Here is a 14800-nt window from a genome sequence, read left to right as displayed (position 1 = left end):
CTGACAGTCTACTGTGCTGTCACTTTTATTCATTCAACTGTCAACGTTCAATTGTCAAAAGCATCTAGTTGCCGGAAGTTGCAGAAACGCTCCGAACTGTCAAACGAAAATTGGCGTCGCTTCGCTTCAGATCGTATCAAACTGTTCCCGCTAATTGCGCCGCAAATTGTTGAATTTTGTGAAAGTTTCGTTTTCAAATCATCATCCGCTAACCGAAAACTACTGCAAGCTGCACGTAAGGGTGAGTGTTGTTTCTCGTTTGTTCTGGAAATAACCAACCAACGGTGTTCTCGATATGGAATCAGACTGCGGGGCACGCGGAATCAGAATCTTACGTACGCACAGGTTTAAGCGGCAGCGGGCTAAGAGTGGATACTGTACTGTTGTTGGAAAGGATGCCTTTCTCGCGTTGATTCCACAATTGAATGATTGTGGATTGTGTGACTCAAAGCTGAAAGCGAACGTTTAGAGGTAACGTTCGCTTTCAGCTTTGAGTCACACTCTTCACTTTTGCAAGCTGCTCGCTTCCTCCGCACAAGTGTGGCGTAAGCATAAAACGGCAACAAACACTATGCACATTCATTGCCATGTGTTCATATAGTGAATTTTAAGTTTCGCTGTTCCTTCTTTGTTGGCCCCGTGGAAAACACCCTGTCAAAAGCCGGTACTCTTTAGGGGTTTAGGACACTAAGGGAGGACCACGTATCCGCGGTCCACCGGGCCCTCTAAACAAAGCCATATTTACCATCCGTCCAAGGGCCGGAACCCTAACCCATTTTTCTGTAATGGTTAGTGTAATGTTTTTTTGTCTCGCAACAGCAGAATGTCATCCAGACAAAATTTGAGGCGATGAGGAGGCCCGCGCCAGACGAGAATATTACGATTACCACAGCGACAGCGAACCGGAACTCGACGCTGATGAGCTGGAGGCCGATCGCAGGGTGTTCAACAGTGTCACGGAGGAGGAGCGTCAAAAGGCGAGGGAACTCACGCGCCGTATGGTGCTGATCTGCGAGCAACACGCGGAAAATGGGCCGAAGATGCTGAAGCAGTTTTTGTGCGCGCTGGGGCCACTTATCCCCGGCCTACCGAAGGATCCCCGCACCGCATTGGAGGAGTCCATAGGGCCATGGAGCAACGAGTCCATCGAGATGCAGGGAGGCGTTTACTGGCATCGTGGTTTAGGTAAGTGTGTCTCTGTGTGTCTTAGGTGTGTTAACATAAAATTATTATATTTACATTATCATCACAGAAAACGGAATTCGTGCCAACAGAGCCACCGCCAAAAAGGACCTCACATTTGACATTCAAGTCGATGAAGTGTTGCTGGAACAGATGACAAAACCGACATTCTTAGCGTGGATTATCATGGCTCGGCTGCACGAAGGCTCAAAACCACCGGGCGAGCCTTTTGTCGTTGGTGTGTTTTGTGGCGATGCTCAGCCGCACTGTGAGGAGTTCCTGGGACCGTTCATCGAAGAGGCTGAACGGTTATGCGAAGCACCACTGAAGATTAATGGGGATTCGGTAACCGTTAAACCACGAGTAATAATTACCGACGTTGCCGCACGGGCATTTGTTAAAGGTAGGTTTCTAAGGGCGGCTGAGTATAAATGTATCTAAACGTATAAATAATATGTGCTTTCGTAACTATTACAGGGACGGTCCATCAGAGCAATTACTACGGGTGCCCAAAGTGCACCATAAAAGGAAAGTTTGTCTCTAGAACCATCATCACGTTCTTCGGTAAAAGGAACACCAACTCACCCACCCACCAAATGGACCCACCAAATGGACGATGCAGATGGGCAACCCTTTGTGACGCCTTTGGCGAAGTTGCCCATAGACTTAGTCCAAGATGTCATTGTAGGCGAAAATCGACGTTTACTGCACATCGGTGCTATGAAAACTTTGTTTTTCGCATATGCCGATGGTCTTGGTAATATCCAGGCAATGGAACGACAACATCGTGAATTTGTGGAGACCACATTGCGTGATTTCCGGTTCCCGCGCGAAAAGCAACCGCGAAACTTTGAAACCGATATTGCTAAGTGGCCACACATCATGTGGGGCTGCTTTTTAGACATCGTAGGGGTCGTAATACTGAAGCCAGCACTAAAGGAACAGTACTACGACAACTACTGTCGATTGCATTGGGCCGTTGCAATTTGCAACAAGAGACGATATCGACATTTGCTGAATTACGCGCGGTTGTTGATAGAGGATTTTGTAAAAGAGCACCAAAAGTTGGTCGGCTATGTGACGACTACCTTTCACTGCCTTCTCCACCTAGTGGACGAGGTAGAAATGTTTGGAGCCTTGCCACTACAGTCTGCGTACCCGTTTAAGGCCGCACATAATTTTCGGCTCCTAACAAAATATAAACTTGCATATTTCATTACATTACTTTTATTCATACTTTAATATTATAATATATTTATAATAATATATTATATATTATTATAAGTATTATTATATAAATATTATATATTGTAAAGGATGCCGTGATTAGACGAGCCTAGGGGTCTACAATATATATGTTGCGAATGCAACGGGTAGCCAAGTAGATGGTAGGTGGTAGAAAGCCAAGTCAGGTTCTTAATCTCCTTTTTTATGTTTAGCAGTTTCGGGAGTTAAAAAACTCGTGTATTTCTGGCACTGATTCTACAACTTGACTCTTGCACTCTGTTTAAACTCGCTTAAAACTCTCGCTCTTGCACTCCGCTTAAAACTTGCTTAACAAAACCCGCTTATCGCTCGATTTTGCTCCCTTTTTATCCCTGATTCCTTCGTTGGAGTTACTGCGCGCGGGTCTCGCGAGCGCCCCGAACGTGGCGCCTATGGCGCTCAGTCGGAGCGCTCGGTCGGGAGCTGATCGATCGCTCGGTCGATTGGGAGCCGCTGGGTTGCATTTGCAACAATATAACTAATATATATAACTATACTGATAACTTATAAATTCACTACGTCTCTGTAGCTGAGTCTGACCACATCGGACATAAGTTTCCGGAACTCTGCGTCCGTTATATTTGTGCATATGGGATGAGATGCTGCGATTGATTGTAATATTTTCACCGAGCCATGACCTATATTATTAAGTATTTCTTTTCCGTCACTCTTCTTGATGAAAGAACAGGTTTTTAGAAAATTTGGACTAAAAAATCTGTAGGCCAGAGTTTTGAAAAGTCTGAATCTGGTATCAAAATGTTCATCAAGAAAATATGTCATGTTTAATTTTTGCCGCACTTCTTCCACCGACGAAGTGTTCAGGATATTTAGTTCGGTGCGGTTCGTAACGGGGAGAATGAGAATAAGGGATGAAATAGTGGGAAGTTCTTGGGAGATAGGGTGAGCTGGGGGGGAGGAAATAGTGGGGGATAGGGTGGGGAGCTGGGTAGGACGAAGGAGGGAACGCGAGGACAACAAACATTGTAAGGCTTGCCGCAAAGCTTCGTTTTCCTGCTGCAAGACTGCTACTTGTTGGGAAAGGTGGTCCCAGTCACGAACCAAAACCCACATCTTTTTTTCTTGGCCGGAAACTTGGACAGGTTCGGCGGTTTCCGACGGTTCAGGAGGTTCGGCGGTTTCCGGTATATTCTCCTCTTGGAAAACTATCGGCATCGCCTCGATATCTCCGTCTTCGATTTCGATAGCTGGGCCAGCGGGTTCCAGTTCTTCGAAAACTATTGGCATCGCCGGCGTATCGGCGAGTCGCACAGTTGGTTGAGTCGTGGTCGTGGCAGTGGTCAGTCGTGGTTGAACAAGCATCTGATCAACAAGCATCGGTTCGTCACGTACGACGCGTTTCAGTTCCAGTGCTTCCAGTAGGCCATAATTGACCGCAAAGCCGACGTTATCTCCTAATTATAGCTCCGGCGATTAAATATTGTTTGTGTAATTGAATAAAAAACGCAGGAAATGAAGAACTCGTAGACTAAACTGAACTTCGCTATCTTCGCGCTTCGTTATCCTCCAGACCCGCAGACCGTTGTGTATCTAAGAATCGTTTTTCCCAAACCCCAAACCAATTGACGACCCAGGAATGGGCGAGCGACACACAGTTTTTGCACACCCAACCCGCCAGCAAATGAGCCCCTGTCTCGTCTGTCTCGACGACCCCGATAACATTCGCCCCTGAGCCGATGCTCAATTAAAACACCGACCCCGAATGGCCAGATAAGTGGCGGACGCGCTGGCGGGGTCCGTTTTCTCACGTTAATCCGTTTGAGGTCGCAGTAAATCCGCCCGTTAAGAAATCGTCTGCCTTCTTCATTTTTTATTTGCGGTTGAATCGCCCCGCAGATAACAAACCGGGTAGCCGGCGGCAGCGTGGTCGTCCTAGCACACAGTTCAGTCTTCAATCGGCCACCATCCACATTCATTTGCGGTGTGGTAACCGATTGCGCGAAAACCAATCAACCCACAGCAAATGTCCTCCAAACTATCGTCCACTTGGAGTGTCCCCCCGTCCGTGTGTGAGTGTCCCGGTGCCCCAAAAGTGCAACGATGCAACCGTGGCTGAAGGTGTCGCTGTTGCTGTGTGTGTTCGGGTTCTTCCGGGAACTGCGACCGTCGGAGCCGTTCGTCACCGAGTTCCTGTCCGGCGAGTGGCGCGATATCGAGCCTGAGCAGCTGAACCGCGATGTATATCCAATCGGCACGTACAGCCATCTGGGGCTGCTGGTGTTTATGTTTTTGCTCACGGACATACTACGGTACGTCTGGCCGAGTTGTGGAGTGTGCGTCTTAGGGCTGTTGACTTTTCGTATTTTGATTGAATATTAATGAGCCCAGAGGGACAGAGTTTAGTTTGCTGTAATGCCGATGCCTGTCCTTCCCGAAGCACCACGCTGCCGATGTATCTTCGACTTTTCTTTGTTCCGTCCTGCCACAAATGCACGGAAGCAGCAAACTGATGCATGTCAAAAGTTAAAATTGTTATAGTTTTGTTGCGCCCGTGCGCGTGTGCCACTTCCGGTGTTGCGCTGTTTTCGGATGTTTACGAAGGTGATGGGGTCAGAAAAGTGGGCCAAAAAACACTCACACACAACTTCTCAAAACAGCACTTAAACTGCCAACTTAAACTGGCAGCCATCACCCGGCCAGCCCCCGGAGGGAAGCGGGCCGCACCCGGGGACTCCGCGGGGCCCACCGAAAGATGCTCTATCGTCAAGCAATATCTTAGCATTACGATAGCCCAAGAATGGCCGAATGGGCCGCGGGAGCGGACGTTAAAAAATCTCAACCGACTCACAAGAAGAGGAAAAGAAGTTAAATTTATCGTTCCCAGCGCCGGAAGTCCCACGATTCCACGTGGAAATTTCACGCCACACACACACACACACTTTGGCCGCGCGCTTCGAATAATTTCTCTCGTCCCCGCCCCAATCCACCGAACCGGGACCCTTGCGTAAACAAAGTTCTGGTTCTGATGGCGAGGAGCTCCGGCTCCGGGGTCCGTAAATCGTTTTCAGCACTTCGCTGGGGCGCGGACCAACGGAAACTATCCGCCCGGAAGGCTCCGAGAAGAAGGTCCCCGCGTGATGAGCAGCTCTTCAGACGGGACGGGAATAAATTGATTTTCTTTCCCAGTGACAGCGAGTCGTTTATTCCTGTCCAATTCACACCACGGCACCCGGGCGACGGGTGCGAAGAAAGTGCAATACAAACAGAGGGCGACCGGAAGGGGCCCTTCCGGAGGACATCTCCATCTCCGGGGAGCACCTCTTCCCGACCGGGCGGCGACTGGGGAGAGTCGAATTTATTTAGTTATTTAATTACACACTTAGACCAGCACTTCTCCGGACTCCGGACCCGTAAGTGCCCGACCTCGAGGAACCGCAGCCGAAAAGGGGCAAAGCCCCGCACAGGCCAGGCCAGTGTGGCCGGCAGAACCGGAGAAACATCGTCAGAGTGCTTTTGATAATGATTAGCTATGATGGTCGCCGCCCGTGGCCGAAGTATTCGTATTTAACGATCCGCCATCGGTTCCGGCTGCCCGGGCTCCGCCATGGCCGAGAGGAGACGGCGGCGGCAGCATCTTATCGACTTGGTAATGGCCAAAGTGCGACGGAAAGGAAGAATTTCTTTATCATCTCGGACCACGCTCCGGGTGAGCCGGGAGACACTTTTCCTAGGTGCTCTATCGTGTTCCCAAGACGACTTGACAGGGACATATTTACACCGTGTATCTGGAACCTTTTGCTTGAAGAACGCTCGTTCGCTAACAACTTTCAATACGCTTTCGATGAAACGTACGAAACGGTGAAGTAGTTAACAAATGATGAGTTCTTTTAATCTTTTCAACGGCACTTTCGCAAACCAGACGCCCGCGTCCGTTGTACTATTTTAAATATTTGAATATTTATGCGCAAGAAACAATACTCCAGAGCACGGAACGACAACGAGCGTTGTGCTGCGCCAATGTGCAAGGTCCACGCTGAAACTGTTGCTGCGGATGGCCGTGCTGTTGCACACCGTTTCGCTCCGTTCGTCGACTGATGACAAATTAAAAATTAAACCGCCATGAATCATGCGGCCGGTGTAAACACATGTCGGGACCAGCCCAGACCAGCATGCGGACAAGCGAACGGGCGAGCCACTATGTTGCGCAGCATGTTGAGCAGCAGTCATTACTTTTGCATTAGTTTTTACACGCCCCGGTTCGCAGTGCCACTCGAATTACGCGAGACGAACCCACAGATGGGATCACACCTTTTCGGTGTAAATAACTGTTGAGCCAACCAACGTCAATGAGCCGTAAAATGCTGATTTAGTGGGCGAGATAGTGCAACACTTTCAATTAACGCCACCTTCCACAAACCTCCACGGTTGTATTTTTGTGTCATCTTAAAGGAGCGCGGGCCGCATTTATCTCCCCGATTGTAGTTGCTATTTTCAATGGATTTTTAAAACGTACATCTGAAAATGTGCTTCCGGATCCCCGGCAGACATTATTTACTTTCATTAAGAAGAAAATTGTGAGGATATTCTAAGAATTTCGCGCAAACAAAGCCCCAGCATCAGCGAGGCCCGCAGTATCTTATCTAAACGGCCTCGGGCGCAAAAAAAACCCTTCACTTCACTGGAGTGAAAAAGTCCCATCCTTCATTTAGGGGACACTGACGGACCTGGGAAGTGCCGGGTGGCAAGAAGGCTTCCGACCACCGGCGGGTGTGACCCTTTTCTGATGGGCCGACTCCGCAACGGCTATTTTATCACATTAACGTTTCATTAACGGCGCTTGTCCGGCGGTTCCCGGACACTGCGACGCGCAGCACGCGGGTAATGCGTTTTCCCACATCTACCACAAACGGCCAGGAACGGACGGAGGACAGGCCCCACCGGGGGAATATCTGGGGAAGTTTGCTCAACTGACTAGCCTTTCATTCTCGTCACTCTACTTCTCGCCACCTTCTCGCTCGTTACTGGCCGGGCCGGTGATTGCGCTTGCAACTGCCGCCACGCTCCTCATCAGATACAAATCGATTATTACGTTTTCCGCCTGCGTCGGTATCGTCATCTGGTCGCTGCTGCTCTGGACCGAGACGCTGGCTGCACTGCAGGTTAGTACACCATCAAGGTTGGCCACGAGCTCCTTGTCAATGGAGCAGCCGCCAGGAATGTGGAGTACGGAGCTGTACGGAGAACCGTTCAGGACCGTCGCCTAGGCGTGGAGTACCGCATGCAAGCCGCACTACACTCCGTTGCCGGTTGCCGAGACAGAATTAGATTTTTTCAGTGAAACTGCAACTATGTTCGGTGCCACACCACGCCCCAAGTGGCTCTCTAATTGCACATTTCAGTCATTCCGCGAACAGGAAGCCACCAGCAAGGAAAGTGGAGTTCCTTTCCTCGAGCCACTAATGTGACCCTGATTGGTTGTGCTTTGCCGCAAGTGGTGTGGCCCTCTATTTGCCACTTGTTACTTTTGTGTTTTTTGCCATCCTTAATGCTCGCAACAGGTGGTGCAAGTGCTGTACGGTGGCTACATGGCCTCCGAGGTGGCCTACTACACGTACATCTACGCCAAGATCGACCGAGAGAAGTATCAACAAGTGACGGGCAACACGCGTGCAGCCGTTCTGCTCGGCCGCTTCCTGTCCGGCGTCGTCTCCCAGGTGCTCATCTCGACCGGTGCCATGGATGTACGCGATCTGAATTACATTACCTTCGGAGGTAAGCGGAAGGCTGTGCTCGAAGGGGGGGGGGGGCTGGTAATGGGGCTACCGAACATGGACCGCAGCGGGAACCAGCAGCAGCCGCAACTTTGTTCCAAGTCCGTGAGAACCTTCTCAAGCGTTTGTGTAGCAGCATTTAGTGGAATGTGCGTTCTACTTTGCTATTTACTGTCCTTGTTTGCTTACACTCGGTGATTTCAGTGTTCCCGTGATAAGTTATGCGAAAGAAAGTGGCTTGAAGGCTCCGTTCTTAAAAATTGTTTTAAACGGAAAAAGTTCCCACTTCTGCCTTGCCTTTCTGCCGTTTGCTCATAAGTCGTACTTTTAAGTGCCTTCATCGTTTTTTTTTATCCCAATTCTTTTGAAGAGCCATTTTTTCGTTTAGTCGTGAAGCACCGATATGACGTAACCGCAAGCGTGTGGTCACTTCACTATTAGAGGACAATCTTTGGCTCGATGATTGATCGATATTTTTCCATTTTTTTTGTTCCGCCATCAAAGCAACGTTCGACCAAAGTTCAGCCCGCCGCCGGCCATCAATCAACTCCAAAGTTCGTTCACCGACGACAAGCTTTTTCGGCAAACGCTGTCACTTTGATCTCTCCATCAAAGCCAGCCGGTAGGTGGCCGTTCGAAATCTTGGGTACTGGACCTTACACCCGGAATGTCCTTGAAGGTGAAGGTCCCGACAATGGGGCTGCCATGTGTGTGTGCCATGTAGAAAATCATTCCACACTACCAACATGGACGCAACTGGCTTTTATTGAATTTTCCACAAAAGGAAAGGAAATCCCCTATTGTGCCATTTTTATTGCTGCGCCAGTGTGCTCAACGGTCACCAACGGGCAAGGATTTTGCAGTCAGATGCGAACTAATTAAATTAAATTTTCATTTCGGTAATTGTCTCCATTACAAGGTGAAGGGCTTTTGGATGGTGTGAAGTAATAAAAAAACTCATAACCTCCGCAAACGGTAGCCATGGCTGCCCGTTGCCACTTGGCGTAGTTTTTAACATCATGTTGCTGGCCGCAAACACGATTCACTCTTCGCCATGGAGGAAGCGTAGCGTAATCTGGGAACTGCACGGCATGCAGTAGGAGAATGCAGCTGTAACGAGAGGAACCCTTAAAATATGGCAACGACTCAAAAGCCTGCCGGGGCTGAACGTGATAAAGTGTGTTTCTCGCAAAACTCACCGGAACTGTAGACTTTATTTTTATTTCATTTTCATGAAAATTGTTTGCGTGTTGTGTGTGTGTGTGTCGCGGCCGCCGGTCGTGTTTGTAAACTCGTGACGCCGTCGAGCAAAAACTTGATTGTTGTACACGTTGTCGAATGTTGCAGCGCAAACATTTTCCCTGCTCTGGTCATTCGTGCTGCCGTCGGTAAAGACGAGTGTTTACTTCTACTCCCGTGAAAACCTGGAAGCAGTTGGGACCGCCGATCCGACCAACGTCCCCGAAGGTAAGCCGCTTTACGGTACACCTTTACGGCCACGGCCGGAGCTATTATTTACGTGGGTTTCTCGTTCTACTATCCCCCCCCCGTCTCACAGCATCCGACGGCACCGGAACCCGGGAGCGGCCGGTGGCGACCATTGCCACCATCGAACATCCTCCGGAAGCAACCCTGAGCCCGAAATCGAAACCGGCCACCGCACCGCGGGCTACCTTCTCGGCTTCGCGAGCGGTGCGTCTCTTGGGGCGCCATTTTATCGCTGCCTACCGGCAAGTCCCGGTCGTCCAGTGGAGCCTCTGGTGGGCGCTGGCGATGGCCGGCTTCATACAGGTCCAGGTGTACGTGCAGCTGCTGTGGCACGAGATCGACGAAGACCAGGGCACGCTGTTCAACGGAGGGGCCGAGGCCGTGCTAACGCTGCTCGGCGCCCTGAGCGCCATCATCGCCGGATACGTGGCGAACCGCATCTTCGAGCGGTGGGCCCTCTGGATTCTGACCGTCTGCTCCGGGCTGCAGGGCGGCCTCGTCCTCTACTCCGGCTTCGCCACCAACATATGGGTGGCGTACACCCTCTACATCCTTTTCGGAGCCCTCTACCTGTTTATGATTACGATGGCCAGGTACGTCCTGCCGAAACTTTCGTTGCCTACACTCGCTTTCTTTCTCTCTGTCATCAGTTCCGTGTCACTCCAGAACCATAAAACTTTCGCCCCACTCGATAGCCCACTCGAAGGTGCGGTGCGTCCTTCTCTTTGTAGTGCTTTGTTTGTGGCTCTGGCCTGAAAACCTGACGGACCAATTGGCCACTGCCGATGTATCAAAGGAAATTTATACTCGCAAAAATCTCTCGCTCCACGGTGGTCTTGTAATTCGGACGAGATATGGGACGGTTCTAATTCATGGCGGCCATCGGTAATATGCAAATTGCGCCAAGCCCCGGGGCGCAGCGCCGTTTGAGAATTGAAAAACCTAAAGGAAAACCCACATAAATGTCGCCCCCGGTCGGTCGAGAGTGGACGCCATAAATTCGGCCCCCGTCACCCCACCCCGTGCCGGTTGGCAGAAGTTTTGTTTCGAGTTCGGAGAATGAATTCCGGCACCGAAAGCATTTGTCAAAACGAAAACACATTTTAGACTTCACAGGTTTTTTTGATAATTGCAAATAATTCTTATTTTCACTCCGCTTTGCCTAGTACGCCACGGAGACTGGAATGAAGCGGCTACGCCGAAGGACGGTCGACTTTGAAATATCTTTTTTTTTCTTGTCCACCGAGCCTGGGAGTCCTGTGGCTGTCTGAGAGCATTCCAAATGGATTGTGACTAATTTAAAGTCCATTTTCTTTCGTACCTGTTGCGAGAGGAATCTGATGTGTACATTTTGAGGACAATGCCGGAGTTGCTTCATTGGCAACCGTAAAGGAAAATGGTTTCAGGGGATCCAAATGATTGTACGCTCGAAGCGCACCGCAAAAACACTAATAACCGATTGGGAACCATGAAGCTATCATCCGTTCCACACGATGACGGCTGAAATTAGTCAAACACTTGTTTCCCAATCACCGGAACACACCCGATGGCAAACGATACAGCGGATGCACCGGTCCACTGTGACAACCTAAGGGCCGGAAGCTCGGAAATCAATTACGGATCCCTAGCAGCCGCACGTCTGGTTCGAGAGTTTCAAACTAGAAGCCCCATCCCTGACGTGCGGCCTTACGTTCCCCGTATTCTCCCGTACAGAACTCTCCCCTTTTTCTCTCCCTCTGCTGGCAGTGCCATCGTCGCCAAGTACCTGGAGGAGGACAGCTTCGGACTGATATTCGGCATCAACACGTTCCTGGCAATCGGCGTCCAGGCGCTCCTCACCCTGGCCACCATCTCCGAGCGTGGCCTAATGCTCGATCCCCGGGAGCAGTTCAAAGTCTACGGGGGCTACTTTCTGGTGCTATCAATAATCTACCTAATTGCTGCCGTCGTCAGTTTCACCTACGGACTGTGGCCGTGTTGGCGGCCACAGGAGATCAAGGACGGGCCGGTGGAAAGCCAGCCGCCGGTCCCCTGTAGAACTCCGAGCCTGGGCCAGTAAAGTGCTTCGGTTTCGGAATAAAAAGCAACTTTCAAAACACAGCTTCGTCATTGAGTGGAGAGAGTCGTCGGGTCAGCCCATTCCGGTCCGGGGCCGATGACGCTCGCCGGCCCGCTCCGGAGTCATGGTCGAATTGACGTACGCCAACCTTCCCGAAGTTCTGACGAGCAACCGGCAAGAAGAAAAGATAAATAAAAACCTCTGGCGGACAGGAAAGGCGCAAGTTCGAGGAATGCCCGAAAGATGGACATCCGGTTCTACCGTTCGTTGACGAAAAGCCGGTAAAAAACGTGACGATAGCGACGGCCGCAGCATCGATTCCCATCCCGTTTCACGTTCTGCCCCTGCCGCTGATTGTGGGGCTGAAGGTTCCTTACATTGAAAAACAAAACGGACGGAAACCCAAGAAGTCTAACCACCGAACTGACGCCAAAATGGAAGGACTTCCGCCTCCGGCAAAGATTGGACGGAAAAGACAAAGCAACCACGGATAGCTCATGGGTCGCATTTATCATCGACCTCGTTAGCTCCTTCGCCTGGTCCTCGGACCGCGTCGCCGGGTGTCCCACAAAAACCCTGCAGAAGCCATCATATACACAACATTATTTTTCATCGAATCTCGACCATTCCAACGTTTCAGGGTCCCTCCTTCTGGCGCACCCCGTGTGATCTCCGATCTGGCGTCGTCGCCCGACCGATCCATTCGCTAAGTGAGCGTCCTGCTTGGGAGTCAAGGCCAGCGAGGGGGTGTTACAGACCACCAGATCCCGTCTATGAAAGGCGAAACTTTTCGCTGCATCACAATGCACCCCCATGATGGCCGGGCCCGGGTTCGGGTACGGGACAAAACGGCGCACGAAAATTGCAATCCCCCGTGCGCACCCGCCACCCCGCATAAAGTGCTTCGTTGTGTTTTCTTTGCGTCTTACAAGCCATCACGTGTATCTGCCGGCCATGTCGGTGGCCACCATCACTTCCTAAACTACTTGAACGGTGGTGTATCGGTTTGATTCTTTGCAACACAACCATCTGGAGGCTAAGGAGAAACAAAGCTACAGACTGGACAGCACAGAAAGAGAGAGAGAGCGAGAGAAAAGAATAGAAAGAGGGGAAGAGAGTAAGTGAAAGAGCGAGAGAGAAACAGTGCCAATGTACGTAAAGAAATTAGGTTAAATAAATGTCAGCAATATTAATGATATTTCATTCGCTTCTAAAAGCTTTTCGGTACAGCGTGGCCCGCTTCTCTCCGGCGGTCGCCGAGTTCCAGGAGCACGCTGGCCAACGCTTGCTGGCTTGTGCTTTTTGAGAATCATCTTTCGTCTTCCGGGTGCCGTTGCCAAAAAGGGTGCATTTCAACAACGATAGCCCCCAGCGATAATGATTAGTGCAATGAATCATCGTTAGTTGTCGCTGCATAGGAAAACAATAACAGATCCTCTGGGGCGGTCAGGAAAAACGGCTAGCCAGAACGGGTCCAGGGCGACCTCGTTGCGATCATTTATTACCTCGCTTGGTTGGTTGCGAGTGGACCTTTATCGGACAGCACAGCGAAATGGGCAAATTACACCGTTTCTTCGACCAGTTCCGCGGATCACAGAGAGTCCCCCTTTTGATCTTCAATTATGGGACACCAATCCTCTGACGTGGCCGTTGAAGAAACGCTCCCTAAAGTGTGTGTGTGTGTGTGTGTGTAAAACTTTCTCCAAGAGGCACGCAACCGAACGAAGAAAGTTCTCGTTTCGCATGCTGTGCTATCAACTCCAAGTGTCAAGTACGATCCGTATCCGATATCAATCCCATTGGCAATATCTGCGCTCAATAGCTGGGGCCCAACTATCTGCCCCACCTAACACTTCTTCTCGGTCACTTCCGAGCCCGAGAGCCGCCGCGTGACAAACGTAGCTCATCTGCGCCTGACAAGCTGTGGGACGCACCCTCCGCCACCGACAATATCATGTGTATGGAGTGTACTCACGCCAACGATGAACCCCGCTCCGTGTTGGAACCGATTACGTGTACAACCTGTTCCCCGTGAGGACACAATCATTGGCACAATAGGGTTTCGGATTCGAAGACATTTTGAAGCTTGGGCAATTACGTCAACCGCTCGAACCAGAACGGCTCTCTACATGACCTGCAAGCAGGGTATTGTTTTGAATGTTATGTTGGTATGTTCCTCTCGAAGGAACAATGAAACATTCTTACGAACAATGACCCATTTGAAATCAATCAAAGTCTTTCATTCACAAACTTCTTTAACTCTCATAACCCGCTGAAGTCCTTCATTCTACAATTACTACGTCCGCCTTCCGGCGACAAAGAGGCGCCGACAAAGGAAAACATCGGAAACGGTTCAAAGTGAGAAGAAAGTAAACATGCTTATTCACGCCTGTTGCCACCAAGTTTCCTTATTGCCATTAATGCAAAATTTCTCAACACTTCTGTGCCGCCCGTGATGGTCTTAGCCTCTGCCGCCACGAGTCACCGGGACCGGTTTTAAATTCCACTTTCTGTCCCACGAGACTAACCATGACTACAACGAAGTTATTTGTGGTGTTTCTAGCTCACTGACCTCCGCGAAAAGGATTGTTTATTTTCCGCAGCCCCCGGTGGGACGGCGACAGCGTTGGAAGCCGCGAAAATTAAGGCGAAAGCCCGCCGGCTGTCGGCGGAAAATCCGACTAATTCTGCTGGTCAATAAGTTACACTTTGCACGCGTGCGTTCGGAACCACAAGAGAGCGTCGCGTTGTCGGCAAACTTACGACCCAGACCAGAGGAACTACGGCGGACGTCTTGGAAGACCAACTTTCCCATGGTATCGATGCCGACGACGACGGTGGCACTGTTGATCTTCGGCACTAATAAAAGGAATTTATAATTAAAATGCCGTCCATTTAATTATGCCAGCAATATTATTTCGGCATTCGTTAGTATTCCCGTGGCAACTTTGCATAGGTCGGTCAACTTAAGCCTTTTCCCATTATGGCTGCTAGATCATGGCCTACATAATTGATTGAGCTCAACACTAGCTCGTGCCAAGTGGGAAAATCAAGCTCCCAGTCGAGTCTAGTCGAT

At 50.3% G+C, this 14800-nt stretch overlaps 2 protein-coding genes across 2 annotated transcripts; both read left to right on the top strand.

Annotated features, from left to right (window-relative positions):
- The first annotated feature begins 846 nt into the window (after positions 1-846).
- Positions 847-3335, top strand: LOC128278347 (uncharacterized). Its single transcript, XM_053017060.1, has 3 exons — positions 847-1185; positions 1253-1585; positions 1660-3335. Exons 1-3 carry the CDS (start codon positions 999-1001, stop codon positions 1941-1943), a joined length of 804 nt encoding a protein of 267 aa, XP_052873020.1. The 5' UTR covers positions 847-998; the 3' UTR covers positions 1944-3335.
- Positions 3336-4506: 1171 nt separating this feature from the next.
- On the top strand, positions 4507-11724 carry LOC128267192 (folate-like transporter 3). Its single transcript, XM_053003981.1, has 6 exons — positions 4507-4715; positions 7478-7565; positions 7965-8178; positions 9525-9648; positions 9686-10258; positions 11412-11724. The coding sequence occupies exons 1-6, from the start codon at positions 4507-4509 to the stop codon at positions 11722-11724; spliced, it is 1521 nt and encodes a 506-aa protein (XP_052859941.1).
- The last annotated feature ends 3076 nt before the right edge of the window (positions 11725-14800 follow it).

The sequence above is a fragment of the Anopheles cruzii genome, chromosome 2 (assembly GCF_943734635.1).
Source record: "Anopheles cruzii chromosome 2, idAnoCruzAS_RS32_06, whole genome shotgun sequence".
NCBI classification, from domain to species: domain Eukaryota; kingdom Metazoa; phylum Arthropoda; class Insecta; order Diptera; family Culicidae; genus Anopheles; species Anopheles cruzii.
This window is presented reverse-complemented; position numbering and strand designations above follow the sequence as displayed.